Raw genomic sequence first — 13,540 nt, forward strand, 5'->3', positions numbered from 1 at the left:
GAGAAACAGAAGACAGCCACCACCACCCCTCGACCCCCAAATCTCGTCTTCCCACAGTAAGTAAGTGGTCACTGTGTTCACTTTCATGAAAACGGACACCCAGCCCACCTCGGCTGGAAGGAACGTCTGAACTTTAAGATGGGAAGTTAGCCTCTTAAGCCGATGCTCTAGGAAGTGTGTTCATATTTTGCTGGGTGTGTAACCGTGTGTGTTCATTTCCTCACTATCTCCTGACGCTGATAAATTTGTTTTCACTAGAAACATCTCAGGGCTGCAGAACTATGTAAGGCACTGATCCTGTGTTGAATCACACAAGCTGGGGTACCCCTACTGCACTAAGTGCAGGTGGGTACAGCCCAGAGGAGATTGCTTGGGTGGCTGACAGGCTGGTGGTAACAGATGAGGCAGGGGTGTAAAATGACTGTTCCGGTTACTCTGAGAACCATCACAGGGGCCCAGGTGAGAACAGGTCAAGGAAAACCAGAACTCAACCTACCCAAAGCACAAAGGGCTAGGCTAGCTGCCTCAGCCCCACCAGAAGCCAGGAAACGTGGTGGAGGTCAGCAGTGCCTAGCAGAGAGGTCTGGCACAGCCATCCCATCCAGGAGAAAGGATGCACAGGCTGGCAGAGAGGTCTGCAACAGCCATCCTATCTGGAAGAAAACATGGCACAGACTGGCACTGGGTGCCCACATCTCCAGGCCAGCCACACCATTAGTATCCCTGGCAGAGACAGGGGCAGTGTAACCCTTCTCCAGAGTGGATGGGGAAGGGGTAGCAGAGAGCGGCCTAGTTGCTCACAGCAGAGTACAGCCAGCGGGTGTGCATGCTTACTGGTGATCCTTGTGGGCGTTGAGCTGGCAGTCCCGACAGGTCAGAGTGTCACAGGTATCACAGAACAGCACCAGGGGCTCATGCTTGTGCACGGAGCAGTAGACTGTGCGATCACCCTCCTTTGACTTCGACGGGCCTAGAACATAAGGCGAACATTACCCTTCTCCAGCCAGGGCCCCAGGGGCACCACAACCACAGCAGCCAGCCTGGAGTGGACTGCAGCTTGGGAGTGAGGGGCACTAGCAGAGCAGGACGGTGGGAGGGGATGGTGGGGGTGGGGACTGAGGAATAATGGCAGATCTGTGCATTGGAGTCGATCGGGGGGGGGGGGGTGCAGGTCTAGGTTAGGGGGCAGAGCTGAAGGGGAAGCCTGCTCAGCCACCACGTGCAACATGTCCAGCTACACTCTGCATGTCCAGATCTCTCCTGTTTCCCAGATCTCTTTTTCAAGGCTTCCAATGCTGGCCATGGGCAGCAGAGCCCATGCTGTCAGGGTGTGGGCACTGGAGTCTAATCACACTAAAGTCCTGTCCCTCACCAGTGGGAACCTAGCTTTCTGCTTCTGGAACCTTGTCTACATGAGGAAGTTGCACACTGTCCAAAGGGGAGAATTCAAACTGATTCAGTTAAAGCAGTACAATCCCAGAAAAGATGCTCTCATTACATCTGAAGAATGGACTGTATCACCCAAGAACAGATTAAGTTGAACAGAACAGATAGCATAAACAAGGGTTTGCAATGATTTAGCCAAATCCATTTCAAGCTGGTTTAAACTAGCTCTCTCGTGTAGACACCCAAATGCAGCACTCTGGGTGGGCAAGGAGAAGTAGTTACACTCCATGACCCCAATCCCCTCTTCAAGGGGCAGGCAGTACCAGGCTAGCTGAGCATTCCCCTGCCACAAGTGCGACAGGGTGGCGGGGCACTGACCTGTGGATCTGACCGTGTGGTCCTTGGTATACTTCACCCTCTGGTGGGCTTCCACACACGTCTCACACAGCGGCTCTGAGCACTCCACACAGTAGCTGGTAGCAGGGGCATTGTCATCACAGCTGGTGCAGCACTGGGGGTCAGGAGAAAGGGTGAGCACCAAGGAGCACACCAACCCCACAAATTACACCACAATCATAGTGAGACAAGCCTAGGCACAAGGCAAGGATAAACACTGGGGCTTGTTTCCAAAGATGTTCAGCGTCCCTGGCTCCCAGTGCAGTTATGGGCACCTGTGGTATTGCACGGAGCAGATGACCCTGGGAGCACAGCTCCGGAGTCCTCCAACTCAGACTGAATGGAAGGAGATGGGCTGCAGATGTGCAATAGTCTTAAGGCAGAGAATAAAAGTTATAGTAAAGGCTAGTGCCAAACCTTTCTACACTACATCATTTATAGAGGCAAAGCTGCACCAATGCAGCTGTGCCACTGTTGTCAGCTTACAGCATCTTCGCCAGAAGCACAGGAGAGCGCTCTCTCATCTGCAATGGGCTGAGATAGCACTGTCCACACTGGCCCTTCAGTTGGTATTACTTAGATCACTCAGGGATGTGGACGTTTGTAGCGCAGACATAGCTTAAGAGGATGACTGTATGAACACAAGGGCTTCATTCAAGCAGGCAGCCCTTGTAATGATAGAACTGAACTTGACCTAACTGCAGCCATTTTGCGTGGCTTTAGTTGAAAAGCAAATACACCACATAGATAGAACTCGGAGGCAAGGCCAAACAGCTGCATGTTTGCAGTTTTGCTCATCAGAATAGGAGTATGGGACAAGAGTTAATGGACTATGAAAACAGAAGGAAAAACCAACCTCAGTTCTGAGTGTCCCTGACAATTATTGGTATGATTAGAAGAAATGCTTTGCTGATAAGGCATAATGAGCAATTTACTGAAGCTAGAAGAACTGGTGACCACTAGGGGTTACTATGGTGACCCATTAGGTTTGTGCTTTGTTTAAGTTAGCAGCTACATAAGGTTCACCAAGAGAACATACTTTGGAGCAGTTCGAAGGAGCTTTTCTTTGAGCATTGACTGACATCTTCTCCCTACCAGCTGGACTAGAGTTGCCAACCCTTCAGGATTGTCCTGGAGTCTAAGAATTAAAGATTACGTCAGGTAATGAAACCTCCAGTAATATGTCCAGCCAAAACTGGCAACCCTAAGCTGGATGGAAGGAGGGCCCCCAGAACCCTGGCTACTGATCACTCAAAACTATTTGAGACTTTGGGTAAACTGCTTAGTGTGCTCTAAAACCATTGCTATGGCATATGTGAGTGCCTGAGACACAGAAAGGGAGCTTTGGATGAAAGCACTCTTTTGTGCTCATCATTCAGCAGACAACAGGAGCTGTGTCCCTATCAATGTAATCCTGACACCGCCTGGAGAAAACTGATTAAGTTACCACAGTTTTGAGTTCTGAAAACCCTGGGTAATGGCCTGACAACTGCTCCAGGTAACACCTAGGCTATTTACTTTGAAGTTCTGGTGTCCGCAACCTCAGGAGCTTCGGCTGGATAAAAAGACAGGCCCTCAATGACAGGGACAGACAAGCCCTCAGAGAGCAGAGGTCAGGGTAAGAAAGGCCTGGCCTGAGCTTTTATTTAAGACAGACATGCACTTAAACAGCCTGTTATGCTTTGCTGTGTTCCTGCTGTTGCACTTTGTTCTAAAGCAACTGTTTGCATCGGGTCACTATTTGCTGCGCAAACTAAAGAACTGCAGGCACTGGTCTGTTTGGATCTGCTGGGTAAGCAGAAATGGTACACAGGAAGACGGTCTAGGAGTGGGAAAGTCAGGGAGATAAGTCCTGAGGCTGGACGCCTGAGGGGGTGCTCTCAGAAAGGGGACCTAGCGGCAGCAAGACAAGTAACAGTGATCATGGGTCATCTCAGAGGGAGAGGGCATCAAAGAATTACGGCCAGGACCAAGGGCTCTGCTCACAGCCAAGTTCTGCTGTGACACATCAAGAGTCTCCTCCTGTCCCCTCCTTACCGCTGTCTGGTCAATTTATAATTAAAAGCTCGGGCTTGTGTCTTTACTGTGTCTGCACAGCACTGAGCACAGCCGAGCCTATAGGTGCTACTGTAACATCGCCATCTCTGAAAGTGGCCTGACAAAGCACCCATGAGTGCACTGCCTGTCCTGGGCAGGGCGTACACTGGAGATACCTCAACATCCGCGATAAGACAGCCCCTTCTGACCCCAGCAGCCAGAAGGGGCATGGGAACACAGTGTCAGGAAATGAAGGGCCAGGTGCTCTGCACCCCTTGCTTTTACCAGGAGAACTGAGCTGATCTATGGCCAGAAGGACTGCAAGCTACCCTCACCAAAGCCTGGTCTGCATGGCAAGTTGGGAAGAAGAGGGTGGGGAGCAGAACTGTGTTCTGCTGAGGGGGTTCAGTCAGAGCCCTTCTAGGGAGGAAAGGGTAGGAAGGTTGCACCCCTACCTGGTTGGCATCCCTGCTGTCTGTGGCTGCCTCCGTTCCGCTGTCTCTCAGGAAGTAGTTCTCCACGATGTCCTTGAGGTAACACTGGTGTTTGCACACAGGGCAGTCCACCACTGCAAGGTAAGGGGAGCAGAAGAAAGTGTCACACATTCAGGAAGAAGCAGCAGATATGTAGCTAATCCTAACGGTGCCACTCCTGGTGTGGAGTGGAGAGAAGCCCTCCTGTCAACATAGCACTGTCTACACTGGGAGTTTGGTTGATATAACTGAGTCACCTCTGAAAATCCACACCCTTGAGCGACCTAGTTATGTAGTAATACACGTCTGTACAGTAGACCAGGGCTAAGATGATACCAAAACTTAGCACCATCTCTGAATGGCAACTGCAGGCATGGATGTGGGATGTAAGGGCTGTCTAGTAGGATCTCAATCATGCACTGAAAATCTTCTGCAGCTGCTCATGCTCCATGAGCCTAACAGTCACTAGGCTCTCCTCCCCCTCCCCCCACAAGTTAGGTTCCTCCAGCCTAAAAGCGCAGCAACATTAGGGGCCTCCATACTCGCCAAACACCAGCCACAGGGACCTTACACATCTTACAGCCAGAACACATGAAGATGGAGCCATTTCCCTTTCCCAAACAGGGTCTCCCAACTGTCATGTCAGAGGGCACAGTCTGTGCCCACAGCACTTGAGCAGAAGACTGCAGGAGGAGCACAATGTGACAGGTAGAGGCAGGCCAGCCTCTTTCAAGTGCCCAGAACTCGCAGAATTTGCCCCCAGTGAGCAAGATGACCCCACATGAGTCCTCACCTCTCCACGCGGGAGCAGCCATTAAAATGGAGAGGTTATATAGGGTTACTCGTGAGGAACTGGCAAGCTGGTACTTTTGGTTCTCCCCAGAGTCTGGGCTCATGGAACATCAAGGTGCTTCTGTATTGAGGGCTCAGTTCCTTTATCGAGGTGATATCGATAACCAGGTTCTGTTTATTAACTGAAGATAAATCAGCACAAAAAGCTGACTACATTACCAGTCTGGGAAACAGTCTTGCAGCTGTTATGCTCACTGTTGCTCATATTTATATTCCCCTTCCTTAAACTCCACAGCCCTTACACACCTTCTCTTATCTATTGCTGCAGAAAACATTCCAAATATTAGTAGACCAGAGACATCTATTTAGTGCACAATACATTTGGCAAACCTCACCAGAATATACATCTGATATACTCTGCATGTACAAAACAGGTTACAGCAATATAATTACAAGTAAGTTTCCACAACATTAATACTTTGTACTCATGCTAATCAGCAATTTAGATGCCTGGAGGTAAGCACATTTTTAAAATCGGCAATTCGGCGCGACGCTTGGGGGCAAAACATCACAGACTGCCGCCCCTTGCGGATTGCCACCCCAAGCACCAGCTTAGAATGCTGGTGCCTGGAGTCGGCCCTGTCCACAACCAACCCCAACCTGCTACACAGAAAACCCCACAATCAGCCATTCTGCTACTTTGCCCGGTAAAGGCTCCAAAGCTTCCAACGCATACTTCAGCACGCCCTTTGAAGCCCATCCACAGCAGGATTTACAGGTGAACATTAGAACATGTTAGCTAGCAGCAGGTGTTAACATGCCTGAAGAGTCTACACATTTCAGTTGGTGCAGGCTTAGCATGTGTTAAAAGGCACCTGGCCTCAACCTCTCAACATCACCCCTCGTCCTATAATGGGAGCTCCTCTACTGAGCAGCATAACTTTCCTCCTTCGGGGATATGACAGGAAGGTAGTGTCAAGATTAAGGAGAAAGGAGTGGTGAGAACTACCTAACAGCAGTGGCACGTCCATTACAACTATTTTCCAGCCTGCACATTATCCTGCTTGGCTCTGCTGCATAGCCAGCCTGGCGTGGGTGGCTAAACTGGATGCAGAAGGAACAGCTCGTCTGCCACAATCAACTCAATATCTGGCATGAATCCTATGCCTTGGGAAGTACCCATCCAGAACACTCAGTTCCTAGTTTAACTAGGAAAGTGCCTCTGACGGGAAAGGACACTGAGCAAGAGCCACCAAATAAAGAGATGCCGAGAGGCAAAATTCCTCGGTGCATTTATGTTCAAACTGTGAAGGCTACAGGTGCTGTGTAACCTAGACACAGCAATTGAAGTATAAAATACACAGTATCCTAGCTAATCCTTTCTCCATTTTATCTAGCTACCACAGCAGAAGGATAAATTTCAGCTTGGCACATCCTGGATGAGATGGGCAACTTCCAGGAGACCTGTGCAGCTCAGCAAAACAAAATGATGCTGTAGCCACCTGGGCATGAGCTGTGGCAGCCATGGAGACACAGCTCCAAAGAAATTCAGGTGGGAAGGCGGCCTTAAATTCAGTCTCTAGATTCTGAAGGGAATGATTACTGCTGAGAACTATACAACAGCAGTAACGCCAATTAGGAACAAGACAAACCTTTCAGAGCAGCCAAAGCACCAGAAGTGGTCACCACCTTGTCCCACAATAGTCATAGCAGGCCAGAAACAGACTGAATGTGGCAATTTGTACAGGGTCCTTTGTACATAGGGCAACCCATAAAAGCTTCTTTTCCTTACTAAATTACATTCAAAAAAAGTGTGAGCAGGTGTTAAAGCTGAAATATCTCCCCCACTATGGACCTGAAGTTCCCATTTCAAGAAACTTCGAACTAAGTATTTAACTAGAGCAGAAAGTCTATACACGAGACTTCTGACAAAGCAATTTGGCAATAAATTAGTCAGCATCCCATTTCCAAGTCTGGGAGCTGCCAGTGATAACATGCCCAACTCCCATTCTGAAACACAGCATTCGACTTGTCTTAGATTGCTGAGCATGGAACCAAAGCGAATGCCATTCAGCTTTTTCATGATTTTGGTTCTGACATACATTTAAAAAAAATCAAACTAGCTGAAGTTTCATGCCCTGCTCATACAAGGAGCTACCACTGAGTTCCCCCCAGATCATTAGAGCTTAGGATCGCATGGGATCTGTGTGCATAAAGCAAACTCATTAACTTGCTGAAGATAATGGCATAAGAGGAATTCAACTGTTTTTTAAAATCTGAATCCTAAAACTTGTACAATACCACCTGAGTGTTTAGCCACTAACTAAGTTTGATGCAAAGTTGTTGTAGCCATATGGGTCCCAGGATGTTGAGAAGGTGGGTGAGGTAACATCTTTTATTGGACTAACTTCTATGGGTGAGAGACAAGCTTTGGAGTTTACTGAAGAAGAGCTGTGTAAGCTCATAAGTTTCTCTCACCAACAGAAGTTGGTCCAATGAGTTACAAGAGACAGGTGCCAGTACCGGCTGCAAGGCTAGCTGCACCCTACCCTTTTTCATTCATAGATTCCAAGGCCAGAAGGAACCTGAGACACCCAGCGCCCCGATATTCCCCACTGTCATGTAATTAGGATATGTTTTGTACAAAGTATGCCTTGAAGTACTCTAAAAGACTTGATCTGCTAGATATTAATATCTTGTTGGATTGTATGTGCTATTGTCATATGAAGTTTGGCTACGGATGTGTTACTGAAACATGTAGGATGAAAACACCCACAAGCAGCCTTTCAGGTACAACAGTAAAGGCCAAACAATATTAATGACTTATTGAGGAAATGCACACAAGCATAAGGATTACCCTTGGAACTGCATACAACAGAAAAAGACGGTTACTCACCTTTGTAACTGTTGTTCTTCGAGATGTGTTGCTCATATCCATTCCAGTTAGGTGTGTGCGCGCGGCGTGCATGTTTGTCGGAAAACTTTTTACCCTAGCAACACTCAGTGGGTCGGCTGGGCACCCCCTGGAGTGGCGCTGCTATGGCACCGGATATATACCCCAGCCAACCTTCAGTTCCTTCTTGCTGGCTACTCCGACAGTGGGGAAAGGAGGGTGGGTTTCGAATGGATATGAGCAACACATCTCGAAGAACAGTTACAAAGGTGAGTAACCGTCTTTTCTTCGAGTGATTGCTCATATCCATTCCAGTTAGGTGATTCCCAAGCCTTACCTAGACGGAGGGGTCGGGGTGAGATGTGGCAGCGTGCAGAACCGCTGCGCCAAAGGCTGCATCAGAGCATAGTACGAAGCAAAGGTATGGACCGATGACCAGGTCGCTGTGCAGCATATCTCCTGGATAGGCACGTGGGCCGGGAACGCGGCTGATGAAGCCTGAGCTCTGGTTGAATGCGCAGTGAGATGGCCCGAAGGGACATGAGCCAGGTCATAGCATGTGCGTATGCACGCCGTTACCCAAGAGGAGATCCTCTGGGAGGAGATGGTAGACTTTCATCCGTTCAGCAACCTGCCACGAACATTGGGGGGATGCCGAAGGGCTTTGTCGCTCGATATAAAAAGCAAGCACCCTACGGACAATCTAAAGAGTGTAACTGCTGCTCCCATCGAAAGAGTGAGGCTTTCAGAAAGAAGACCGGAAAGGAAGATGTCCTGGTTGGTACGGAAGGCCGCACCGCCCGAAGTTCGGAAACCCTTCTGGCCAACCTGTAATGGCCACTAGAAGACTGTCTTCTAACGACAGGTACAGAGCGAGCAAGTCACCTAATGGGCTCAAATGGCGGATGCATAAGTCTGCTTAGGACTAAGTTGAGGTCCCCGGTTGGGGACAAGGCCGGCGTCTGGAGGGTAGAGGCGGCTCCAGGCCCCTCAACGGAACCCTGGTGATAGGGTGGAACACACGGAGTGGCCACTTTCTCCAGGATGGAATGTGGAGATGGCCGCCAAGTGCACCCTCAGAGAAGATATCACCAGGCCCTGTTGCTTAAGAGACCAGAGATAGTCCAGAACAACGGGGATCGAGGTCTCTAAAGGAGTAACATTCTGCGTGGTACACCAGCAGGAGAAACGTTTCCACTTGGCCAGGTACGTGGAACGAGTGGAAGGCTTTTTGCTACTAAGGAGAATATGCTGTACCGGAGCAGAACAGCGGAACTCCGAGGTGTTCAGCCATGCAGGAGTCACGCCGTGAGGTGGAGGGCCTGCAGGTCCGGGTGGCGAAGACTGCCATGGTCCTGCGTTATGAGGTCTGGAAGGAGTGGCAGGGTAACTGGGCTGGCCATGGACAGGTCAAGCAGGGTGGTGTACCAGTGCTGTCTCGGCCACGCTGGCGCAATCAGAATTAGATGTGCTCTGTCCCTGCGGAATTTTATTAGGACCTTGTGAACCAGAGGGAATGGTGGGAAGGCATAGGGCAGGTGGTGCCTCCACGACATGAGGAATGCGTCCGTGATCAACCCCGGTGACAGACCCTGGAAGGAGAAGAACGCTTGGCACTTCCTGTTCGCGCGAGAGGCGAACAAGTCTATGAGGGGAAACCCCCAGCTCTGGAAGATCTAATGAATAACGTCTGGTCTTATCGACTATTGGTGACAGAAGAAGGATCTGCTCAGCCGATCCGCCAGAATGTTCCGAACCCCCGGAAGAAAGGACGCCATCAGGTCTATCGAGTGGGCTATGCAGAAGTCCCAGAGTCGAATGGTCTCTTGACACAGGGGAGAAGAGTGAGTCCCTCCCTGTTTGTTGATATAATACATGGCCATTGTGTTGTCCGTAAACACTAAGACACAACGGCCGTGAAGATGTTGCTGAAACACCTGACAGGTGAGGCGGACTGCTCTCAGCTCCCGGATGTTTATGTGAAGCGTCAGCTCCTGCGATGACCAAAGGCCCTGCATACAAAGGTGACCTAGGTGAGCCCCCCAACCGAGAGATGACGCATCTGTCGTTAGGAACAGTGAGGGCTGTGGTGGATGGAACGGTAGCCCTGCACACACCAGGGAGGGAGTTAGCCACCCACCAGTCGAGGGAGCATAAGGTGCTCGGGGGAACTGTCACCAGAACGTCTATCGGGTCCCTGCCCAGACGGTAGACCGAACTGAGCCATGTCTGAAGGAGCCGCAGGCGGAGCCTGGCATATTTGGTCACGTAAGTACATGCGGCCATGTGGCCCAGTAGACCGAGACACGTGTGAGCCGAGGTGGTTGTGGAGGTCTGCAGGCCTTGAATGATCGTCGCAATCACCTAGAAATAAAGCTGAGGGAGGTAGGCCCTGGCTCGAGTGGAGTCCAAGGTTGCCCCTATGAAGTCCAGCCTTTGTGTGGGGACCAAAGTGGACTTTTCCGCATTGAGGAGCAGCCCCAACCAGGAGAATAGGTCCGTGGTTATGCCCACGTGCTGTCGGACTTGAGTCTGGGAGGTTTCCTTGATGAGCCAGTCGTCCAGATATGGAAATACATGTATGTGCTGCCAACGGAGGTAGGCGGCAATGACAGCCATGCACTTCATAAACACCCCTGGGGCCGTGGAGAGACCAAAGGGGAGGACAGTAAATTGGAAGTGCTGGTGATTGGCCACAAAGCAGAGATACCTCCTGTGTGGAGGGAAGATGGCGATGTGGAAGTATGCGTCCTTCATGTCGAGGGCGGCATACCAGTCTCCAGGATCCAAGGACGGGAAGATAGTCCCCAGGGAGACCATGCGGAACTTCAACTTGACCATGAACTTGTTGAGGCCTCGCAGGTCTAGGATAAGCCTGAGGCCTCCCTTGGACTTGGGAATCAGAAAGTAGCGGGAGTAAAACCCCTTCCCCTTCTCGCCTGATGGGACCTCCTCTATTGCTCCTGCGGCGACGAGAGACTGCACCTCTTGTAAGACGACTTGCTTGTGAGAGGGGTCCCTGAAGAGGGACTGGGTTGGGGGGTGGGAAGGCGGGGATGAAACAAATTGGAGGTGGTATCTTTGTTTCACCATGCGTAGGACCCAGAGATCTGAGGTCAGCTGGGACCACGCCGGGAAGAAGGATCCTGTCCTGAAACTGGTAAGCCGTCCTCGTGCATACCTTCAAAAACGTAGACTTAGGCCCCGGAGGTACCTTTGGGGGCCCGTGGTTTTGACCCTCTTGGGGCCCGGACTGGTGTCTATAGCCTCCCCGCCCGCCCCTTCTACTGAAGTCTTGCCTGTGTCTGGGCACAAAGTACGGGCAGTGGGGTTGAGGCTGGAAGGGTCTACGTTGGGTCACGGGGGTATGCACATCCAACGAGCGCATGATGACTCTGTTGTCTTTTAAACTCTGCAACCTTAGGTCAGTTTTCTCAGAGAACAAACCCTTGCCATCAAAGGGAAGTCCAGGATGGTGTATTGGAGCTCAGGTGGTAGGTTGGAGACCTGGAGCCAGGAGATACACCTCATGGTGATACCTGAGGCTAGAGTTCTGGCTGCTGAGTCAGCCGCATCGAGAGAAGCTTGAAGGGAGGTTCTGGCCACCTTCTTCCAGGAATGCGGCAAGTTCTTGGCGCGAGTCTGGGGCTAGGAGTTCTGTGAACCTCTCAACCTCCGCCCAGGTGTTGTAGCTATAACGGCTCAGGAGAGCCTGCTGATTGGCCACCCGAAGCTGCAGGGCATCTGCCGAATACACCTTGCTGCCCAGTAGGTCCATTTGCCTAGCCTCCTTAGATTTGGGGGCTGGTGCCTGTTGGCCATGGCGTTCCCTTTCATTGACCAATTGGACACCTAATGAGGAGGGGGGACGGTGGACATACAAGTATTTGCATCCCTGAGAGGGTATCATGTATTTCCTCTCAACTCCCTTTGCCGTAGGGGGAATGGAGGCTGGGGCTGCCGTAAGGTGTCGGCAGTGGCCTGGATGGTCTTAATGAATGGCAGAGCCACCCTAGTAGGGGTATCCGCTGACAGGATGCTCACGAAGGGGTCCTCGACCTCCGGGACTTCCTCTACTGGGAGGTTAATGTTAAGCGCCACCCTTCTAAGGAGGTCCTGATGAGCTCTGAGGTCTATCGGCGGGGGCCCTGATGACGAGGTCCCTGCCACCGCCTCATCTGGAGAAGAAGAGGATGATACTCCGGGGATGAGAGGGTCCTGAATGGCCTCTTGGTCATGGGTTAGTTCCTGTTCTAGCATACTGGGGAGCCTGGCGGATGGATCATCTGCTCCTCTGTCCCAGCTGTGGGGGGGACGGATGATAGTGGCCTCAGACGCCCGAAGCTCTGAGGAAGCGGAGCGGGTCTGGGCCAAAGGAGCACCCTGGGCCTGGTGGTACGCCCATGGTGTCCAAAACAACCACTGCTGAGGTCCCGTGTCCTGAGGCCGGATGTCCCGGAAGACCCCAGTAGGCACCTCCGTATCGCGGTCCTAGTCGTAGTAACTGTCTGCGTGGAAGGACACCGACATCTGCCTGGAGGGCCATGGAGGAGCAGAGAAACCTTGGGCTGAGGTTCCCACGGACCTCGCTCCCCTCTTCAGTGGGGACCGGTGCTGATATTCAGAACAGTACCGTGATCGAGACCGGGACCTGCGACCAGACCAGCGCTGGGAGGTCGACCGGGATCTCAAGTCCCTGCGACGTGAGTGGCTCCGGGAGGTACAGTGCCTGGGTCGGTGCCAGGAACTAGAGCAGTACCGTGAATAGAGAGGTGGAGAGCGTGAGTACAACTGGTGCCGTGAGTCTGACCGGTGCCATGTAGAGGAACGGTGCCGGGACTGCGAGCGGTGTCGAGAGCGGGAGCATCGTCTTGACCGGGAGCACCTGCGCGACCGCGATCTTGAGCGGTGCCGGTCCGCTGAGCCGACAGATAGTGGTCTGGTCAGGGTTGGCTTGCCCAAAGATTGGATTACTCGCACCGGCGGTGCCGGGGGTAGGGGCAGCGCCGCATCCGTGAGGGTGATCAAGTCTCTCACTGCCGAAAACGCCTCTGGTGTGGATGGCATGGTGAGCTCTACCGCGGTACGCGCTGGGGAGCTATCAGGTGCCGGACACAACGGCCCTCGCAGGACCGGAATCGACGGTGCCTATTTCGTCGGTGCCGCGGCAGGTATCAGCACCGGGCGGTCCGATCTGGGCGCACTCTCTGGCTGTGGCGTGGGCATCGCCAAGGCAGTAGGAGTTTTAGCCTTTTTCGGCCTCTGGGAGAGGGAGCAACGTGGAGTCGACTTCGGTGCTGGCCGGTGCAGGGAGTTCTTAGGCGTACCAATGCGATCAGGTGCCGAGGGAGTGCCTCTGCTCACCGACTGACCGGCGCTCGGTGCTGAAGTCAAGGCCACTTCCATGAGGAGCTGTTTTAGTCTAATGTCCTGCTCCTTTTTAGTTCGCGGCTTGAAAGCCTTGCAAATCGAGCACTTAGCAGTTAAGTGCGATCCCCCGAGGAACTTCAAACAGGAGTCGTGTGGGTCTCCTGTTGGCATCGGCCTGTGACAGGCCGAGCAC

General features: G+C 51.9%; 1 protein-coding gene across 4 annotated transcripts in view; it reads right to left on the reverse strand.

Moving 5' to 3' along the window:
* TRIM28 (tripartite motif containing 28) overlaps positions 1-13,540 on the reverse strand; it is a 73,131-nt gene that overhangs the window by 16,058 nt on the left and 43,533 nt on the right. For all 4 annotated transcript variants that reach the window (XM_075070714.1, XM_075070713.1, XM_032792978.2 and 1 more), the window contains exons 2-4: positions 4,275-4,387; positions 1,765-1,897; positions 835-970 (exon numbers count right to left, since the gene is read on the reverse strand). In XM_075070714.1, the coding sequence (XP_074926815.1) occupies positions 835-970; positions 1,765-1,897; positions 4,275-4,387 (382 nt within the window). The remainder of the gene's footprint in view (positions 1-834; positions 971-1,764; positions 1,898-4,274; positions 4,388-13,540) is intronic.

Source organism: Chelonoidis abingdonii, chromosome 11 (assembly GCF_003597395.2).
Source record: "Chelonoidis abingdonii isolate Lonesome George chromosome 11, CheloAbing_2.0, whole genome shotgun sequence".
NCBI classification, from domain to species: Eukaryota; Metazoa; Chordata; order Testudines; family Testudinidae; genus Chelonoidis; species Chelonoidis abingdonii.